Genomic DNA, 8,449 nt, shown 5'->3' with positions numbered 1-8,449 from the left:
ACTTCGTTTGAGAGTGAATCGATCTCCCACCGTGAGATCATAGTCTTCCGCTGCATGTTTGGTGGATTTCCACCGAACAAATTGACGATTGGAATGTTTTCGCCGAAGATCCGCGACTTCCCGTTCATCAATAGGATTCAAACCTCCTTGATTTAGATCACTAGAAAGCAAATCATCATCCCTACATCAACACCTCAACTCACAAAAAGCTTAAGACATTCCTTGAGCTTTCAGGAAAGATCTATTGAGATTTGGTGAAGATTTTCTATGCCAATCTCAAGTTCAACAACGACATACTGAAATCAAGTGTGAAAGGTGTTGAGATGGAGATCACAAGGCAAACATGGAAGGACGTGGGAGGTGTGCAAGTCCACAAACGAGAAACTACTACAGTGGATGAATTCAACAAGGTTCATTACATCAACCAATTTGTGCGCAATCTAGGAGAACAAACTCGCAACTTTCATATGGGAAGGCTTCGTGTGGAAGAAAGATTGCTAGCCATGATGGTGACCAAAATCATTATGCCTAAAGGGAGCAACCATTCAACCTTCAATGAAGTAGACCTAGTGGTGATTTATTGCATCTAAAATGGATTGTTATTGACTGGACCTGCACCATTCATGAGTTGAATGTGTCACATAATGCTTACCATGTCTACTGCACTACAATATTTCAAGACTTGGATGACTAGATCTATAATATCCATGACCTGATCTCCAATGTCTACAATAGAGACAACCTTTTTTTCGTGTTCTTCCTTTGCGCCTCCACTTCTCTTTTTCTCTCCCAAGCACTCTCATTTTTGCCACCATGGTCACCGCTCGTCATTAGGATTTTGGATATGAAGCTTTTCGTTGCCATCGTCACGTCCAACTACCGTTTTCATCTCTTCTTCTTCCATTGTTGAAGCTCCACTTCATCTCCTCCGTTGGTCGCCGCTGCGCCATGTGTTGCAACAACACTCCATCTCGCGCCACACACCTTTAACCCAGGTATTAGATCTAGCTTCACTCCTTCCGCAGAACCACACCCAAAAATCGTTCCATCTCTTTTGTTCTTGATTTGAGTTTTTTTTTGTTTTTTTTTGTTTCTTTCTCGTTAAATCTATAGAGTCTTCTTCCCAACGATGTCACTATTATTCTTTGCAGATCTTTTCTTGATGAATTTGAAGTGTATTTGGGATCCAAGATCAAAGGCAAGGACGATGAAAATTTGGAAACAGACGTTGATGAACACCGTTGATGTTTCGAAAATGTTTTTTTAGGATTTTAGATCGGTTGTTGCAAAACCGATCTAATATGTCTTTGACATATTACATCGATGTATATTAGATCGGTTGTAGAACCGATCTAATATACATATTTTGTACTAGTGTTATCCTAGTCTGATTATTTAACAAAGGCAGAACTAAATTAGAAGGATTATTTTCCAATTTTCTAAATAACCAAGCTGAGGAGAATATGTTTTCTAACCTTATACTTCAAGCTTCCCTTAAATGAACAAGTACACGTGGCCTCATATCAACAACAAATAGACACCGGAAATTTCAAAACCTCTGTTGCAATAATATAACAAAGAAATAGAGATTAAGAAACTATAAAATTCTCCTTCACATCTAAATTAACTTTTAAGCAAAAAGAACTAAATTGATCAACAAAATTCATTATCAAACATTCATTATCATACCTTTTGTAGTTATTTTCTACTTACTAATGTTAGGTTTATAAGGAGGGGGTTTCACTGGGGAGAAACAACACCAATGAGATCTGAGCCTAACCACATAAGACACTGACACCACTCTCAACCCAAAACCTTAAGGCAATGGGTTTATGGGCCTTGATCCTTATATGGTGCTCTACTTTCTCAATTCTGGTCAATGTGGGACTTAGACTCACACTTGGATTCCTAACAATCTCCCCCTCAAGGGTGAGTCCCTTCAACCACATTGGTACACTTCCCCTCCAGCGGAAGCATTCCCAACCACGAGTACTCCTTTATGCCCTTTTTGTACCGCCGTTATTCTTAACGAGACACGCTTTACCTGGAACCCTTACTTGGGACCTTTTCCAGGAAGACTTTCGATACTAGGACCATACTGGTACTGCACTCGTCTGAGCCGGTATTAACCATCGGCTCTGATACACTTGTTAGGTTTAAAGAGGGGGTTTCACTGGGGAGATACAAGAAACCAATGAGACCTGAGCCCAACCACATAAGGCATTGACACCAGTCTCAACCCAAAACCTTAAGGCAATGGGTTTATGGGCCTTGATCCTTATATGGTGCTCTACTTTCTCAATTCTGGTCAATGTGAGACTTAGACTCACACTTGGATTCCTAACAACTAATACTCAAAAATTTGTATAGTTAAGTGATTGATAGTGACCTTTTTCAACTTGTTTAACTTTAATCCATATTTCATTAGAATTTAGATGCAAAGATAAGCGCACTTTAGGAAATATGCAACTCATTACTGTAGCATTTATTCTATGTTAAGAACAATATCATAGGGTGATACCCTTAATTGGATGTTAGATTTTTCAACACAATTAGATTCCTTTTTCCCTATATGATCCAAGCTGATACGTGGCAAACAAAAACTTAATTTAAAAGAACAAGACTTATATGAAATGGTCTGATTAGTATTGAATGGAAGTGATATTGATCTATATCATGTGGCAATTCTTAGTGTTCAGATTTTGAGAGAATTCTCATTGTGTTGAAATTGAGAGGTTATGTATACAGAAAGAAAGACAGAGCTATATATTGCTCTGGAACAAACAGCTGCCTAGCAGAAAGGGAAAAAGAAAAACTGGAGTTAAACAAAATAACTGCTATAACACCAAATGTAACTGTTAGAAACCAAAACAGAAAACTGAAGAGAATAACAATAACAATACCCATAACATGTGACATTGACTTTATATTTCCTCTTTACAATTGCTATACCTAATCTGTAAACCTATCACATTTACTTTTGTTACTATTATAATGATAAGCACTTTATTCAGGCTTTGAGTACATTTATCTTTTCTTTATGTTTACAGAATGTGAATCTGAATAGTGTGTAGACGATTAAAAATATAGGTTTTCATGTTTTATTTTGTTGTAGGCAACGGAGGTAAGTCAAGAAAGTTGATAATTTCCTTTAGTGTGTTGGGGTCTGAAGCTCTACTATGTTTGAGTGTCCACTACTTCTGGTACAGAAAAAGAGTCAGAAAAGGTAATTCTCTACAATAACACTTGCTTGGTTTTTAAAAAAGATTGTTGTCACATACTCAAATATGCATTCTAAAACTTGTCATTGTAGATACGATGATGTTTGAAGAGGAATCATTGAATGGAGATATACCTATGATCCCATTAACCACGGTTCTACATTGTACTAATAACTTTTCAGAAGCATCTAAGTTAGGGGAAGGTGAATTTGGCCCTATTTACAAGGTATTAATGATTTGGTCATTCTTTACATTTGGCATCTTTTTGTGTTCTAATTTATTGCAAAATTCTATCAGGGAATTCTACCGAATGGAAGACAAGTTGTAGTGAAAAGGCTCTCACAAGAGTTCAAGAATGAAGTAATGTTTATAGCTAAACTACAACATCGTAACCTTGTGTGACTTTTGGGGTGTTGTTTGGAGGAAAATGAGAAAATACTTGTATGTATGTATATGTGTATCTGGGAAAAAATTCAAAAATATTTTTCTCAACAAAACAACTATTCTTTTATATTAGAAAAATGTATGCACTTAAAAACAACATGTTATTTGTCTTCTTGCATGATGTTACATTTTCAGAATGTTTCCTTAAACAAAAAGGAAACTTAACTTCAAGTTTCGATGAATTCAACAAATTTGCAAGTGGAGACTGTAATCTGGTTGTAACTATGATAAAATCTTAATGTTGATGCTAACATATATGTAACAAATTTATGTTCTTTGTTGAACGATGATTTAGGAAGGGAAAAAGAAGAAAATAAACGATTAGGATATTGTTAGGGGTCGTTTGGGATAGTTACATTTTTTTTTTGTTTTTAAATGTTTTTTTGAAGCATAACGTGTTAGGTAAAAATAAAAATAAGATATGTTTTTAAAGTTTTAAAATGATATGGATTATCTTGGTTATAATACAATTGACAGAAAAAAACAACAACCTCCACTTCTCCATCATCCGTTATAACTTTCCTCCATCACTCTCTGACCAAACAGTAAAATGTGATTAACATTCAAGATCAAGATAATATATATACAATGCAACAACTGTTACAAAAAAAAAGTTATATGTGTTTTAGTGTTAGTGTTTGATACAACACAAGTGAGAAAAGATTAGAAGAGAAATACTTTATTAAAAATACGAGAGTTTGCATGTTTATAATAGGCCAAACAACACTACACACTATAAATGAACCAAACCATTCACTTTAATTAATCACCAACGTAGGAATATAAAACCTACCTCAACTCACAAACCTTGCTTTGGAGTTATCGAATCACCAACATTTCCTCCCAAGTGGAAGGCAAAATCCAAAACAACTCTCTTCACTCTGTTACCAAATTAATCATTTCATCAACTTACTCTTGGAGTTTGAACTTCGCAGCAATATCCCTTCAAAGTGCGAAAAAAGCACTACAGTTTTAACTTTCTTGTGGAAACCTTTGGTGTAGGGAACATGTGGTTTCGTGAAAGCCCAATACTAAATCATTAATGCGAAATGTAAAGAAAATACTTTCTGACAATAGTTTTGAAGGTGAACTTTCATCCAACCTGGACAAACTGCAAAATCTCACAGATTTCATGCTCAACAACAACAATTTCATTGGATCTCTACCTTCATCAATTGGAAATATCAGTAGCTTGAGAAGTCTTTTCTTGTTTTGTAACTCTTTCACAGGAAAAATCCTAGTTGAGATTGGAAGGCTAAAGAGGTTGAACACCATTAACCTCTATGATAACTAGATGTCTGGACCTATTCCAAAAGAGTTAAAAAACTGCACAAGCTTATTACTAAGTTTTTCCTATTGACCCATTCAGAGAGATCAAAATTGAAATCTATTTTCCTTTACTTTTCATATATCTAAATAATAGGTGTTTTAGTTAAACAACACTTATTTTCATTCTTTACGATCTAAACAATTTTTCCCTAACTTAGTAACTTATAATTTCATTTACTAAATAAGCTCCACATGTGAGTGTCCCAACCACACCACAAACTAGGACAACCACACACATCCGAGTAGGCGGCCATCAGCAACCCTGGGCCGCATACTCAACACTAGGCATCGCTTCCACAACATGCGGCCATCAACAACCCTCTGGGCCGCATCCTCTATATTGAACACTCTTTTCTACAGTATGCGGCCATCAACAATGCTCTGGGCCGCATACTCTGTACTAAACACTCCCCTCTACAGTATGCGGCCACAACAAACCCGCAGGCCACATACTATATGACTGAACACTTCCTTACGTAGTGTACAACCATCAGCAATCCCCCTTAGACTACCTACTTTGCACTAAAGAGCCCAAAAGGGGAAGCAACCTAAATCCAGCTTTAGCCGCCTAGATGATCAAGACAAACAAGAAGCGCCCAGCCATTGAGATCCTCATGACCGCATACCGGATACTGCCCACTCCGAGTCCCCCCTTTCACGAGTATGCGGTAGCCGGCAATGACAGCCTACTAACGCCTACCGTTAACTCTCGAAGGACCTCCTGGTAATTTCTCTCCCTATCATTGGACCCAGGAACAGCTAGAAAAGGGAATATTGGGCAAGAAAGCCCATTCCAGGTAGGACCCACAAGTAAAAAGGTATAAATAGCACATTGTACTATGGATTGATTACGCATTAAATATTCTCTGAAATCACTGACATCACCAGTGTTGACTTAGGCATCGGAGTGTCTTTTGCAGGTACCCATGCGCCGTCATCGGAGCTTCATCAGAATAAGAAGACATCCACCCGACTACCTAGCACTAGAGCCACTCAGTAGTGAGCACGTGTATTCTTATATTTCTTCAATATTAATTACTGAGAACTTTTATTGTTATTATTATTGTTTGATAAAAAAAAATCTCAAATTAGAAAAAAAAAATATATGACACCCATGAAAAGTTCTTAATTGGATAAGTTAATAGAATGGATCTTACAATGCATGAGTAAAAGTAAAATAAGAACTTCCTAACAAACATGAACGAAAAAATCACATCCTTTTTAACATCACATCTCAAAAAACCTTATAAAAATTATAAAATATATTTAGATATCCTTTAATTTGTATAAATAACATATTAAAAAATAACACAATAACAAAAAAATTGTCAAATTAATACGATGAAGCCATAATCACGTCATTAAGGTTACTTTAAAATTGAGTAAAAATAAGTTAACTTAACAATTACCATGTTTTCTTTACCGGTGTTTAACAATTGCTCTAAAGAAAATACAAGTGGTTGGTATCATTACCCTCATATTCTTTATTTAAATTATAATTAATTTATACTAAATTATTCATTTTCTATTACTTAATTATTGGCATTAGCAAATAACAAGTTATCAGATTCCATACCCCTACATTCAGTTACCTTTCATAACTTAGAACCATTTTACACCAACTCCTTTGAAGGACCACTACCTGATTCACTCTTTCTTCTTACAAACCTTAAAATCATAAACTTTTCCAATAACAAGTTTAGTGGTAGTATCTTTCCTCTGACTCGTTCAAATTCTCTCACTGTTTTGGACTTGACAAACAATAGCTTCTTAGGTTCCATCCCTTATATTCTAGCTAACTTTGGAGATCTCACCCGTCTCAGACTTGCAAACAATTATCTCACAAGAACCATTCCTTCCGAACTAGGCCTCCTCACTAAGCTGAACTTCCTTGATTTATCATTCAACAACTTAACAAGGCATGTGCCACCTCAACTATTCTCCAACTGTAAGAAAATTGAACAACTTTTGCTGAACAGTAACAGATTGAGTGGCCAAATGATGGCATGGTTAGGAAGCTTGCAAGAACTTGGTGAGTTGGATCTCTCATTCAAAAACTTCCATGGAAGAGTTCCCACTGAGCTTGGAGGATGCTCAAATTTGCATAAGCTTTCACTCCATCACAACAATCTCTCTAGAGAAATCCCTCTTGAGATTGGAAACCTTACTTCACTCAATGTCTTCAATTTACAACGAAATAGTTTTTATGGCCACATTCCACCAACAATTCAACAATGCTCAAAGCTGTATGAGCTAAGTCTCTCAGAGAACTTCCTCACAGGTGTTATACTAGTTGGAATAGGGGCAGTCACTGAGTTGCAAGTCATATTGGACCTCAGCAGAAACCTATTTTCTAGTGAGATTCTTTCATCTATGGGAAATCTCACGAAGCTAGAAAGACTTGATCTTTCATTTAACCATTTCCAACAATAAGTTCCTCCTTCACTTGGTCAACTTACCAGCCTTCATGTGCTAAATCTCTCAAATAACCATCTTCATGGCCTCATTCCATCAACCTTTTCAGCGTTCCCACTAAGCTCTTTTCTAAATAACGACCACTCGTGTGGCCCTCCACTAGCAAATGGAGCCATGTATCTATTTTAATAATGATAATGTTATAAGATGGGTTGAGTACAACAATCTTTGTCGTGTACAACCACTTTGGCTTTGGCCCATATGTTTTTCTCTTCTAAGATGATATCAAATATTATTTCTTTAGGCTACGTTCTTTTGGTTCTTTTGGTTGTACCCTGGTTTTAGCTTTTTATCTTAATCAATTTGAATATGGAGGAGAAATTGAAGGTGCTTAAAGATGAGGTTCATGCAATTGAGTTAGAGTTGAAAAAGTTGTTATTTTACTTGTATGGTTTCTCAAATTTGTGTTTTACTTGGGATTTGGGGTTCTAGTTCTTAAGTGTATGTATTTTGTGCACAGATTGAAAAAGCTGAATCATGGGAGGAGTCAATTGATGAAATTATTACTAGTTTTGAGAATAATCATTAGAGAAAGCTTTTGTACAATGTCTTCTTCTACTAGAATCTTGCAGGCTCCCTAGAAAAAGAAGTGTTACTCTCATTCATTTCAGAGTACCACTAGTGCAAAACCTCATGAAAACAATGAATCATGCTAAGAACACTAACTTCTTTGTTTCTCAGAATCAAATATACGAACCAATCTTTTTGCTTTTCAATCATTTTACTCTCAATGTGATATATAATCAAAATATGGTAAAAGTAATTTGACAACAACAAAAATTAAAAACGCATATAAGAAGACCAAGTCACATTTTAGGCTAATTCTATATTTGCATCTTGATAAAATAAGTAGTATTTTGGTGTGTCTGCAGCAAATAACAGTTTCATGGTTTAAAATGAATAATTTTCTTTATATCTCAGTATTTGACCAAGTTGCTAAATGAAATTTAGATATCTAAAATCCACCATTATTGGAGATA

At 35.8% G+C, this 8,449-nt stretch overlaps 1 protein-coding gene across 1 annotated transcript; it reads left to right on the top strand.

Annotated features, from left to right (window-relative positions):
* The first annotated feature begins 3,318 nt into the window (after positions 1-3,318).
* LOC114184618 (LRR receptor-like serine/threonine-protein kinase GSO1) lies at positions 3,319-7,427 on the top strand. The gene is made up of 3 exons (XM_028071935.1): positions 3,319-3,447; positions 3,519-3,609; positions 6,544-7,427. Exons 1-3 carry the CDS (start codon positions 3,319-3,321, stop codon positions 7,425-7,427), a joined length of 1,104 nt encoding a protein of 367 aa, XP_027927736.1.
* The last annotated feature ends 1,022 nt before the right edge of the window (positions 7,428-8,449 follow it).

Source organism: Vigna unguiculata, chromosome 5 (genome assembly GCF_004118075.2).
Source record: "Vigna unguiculata cultivar IT97K-499-35 chromosome 5, ASM411807v1, whole genome shotgun sequence".
NCBI lineage: Eukaryota > Viridiplantae > Streptophyta > Magnoliopsida > Fabales > Fabaceae > Vigna > Vigna unguiculata.
The sequence above is the reverse complement of the archived record's forward strand: the minus strand, read 5'-3'. Positions and strand labels throughout refer to the sequence as shown.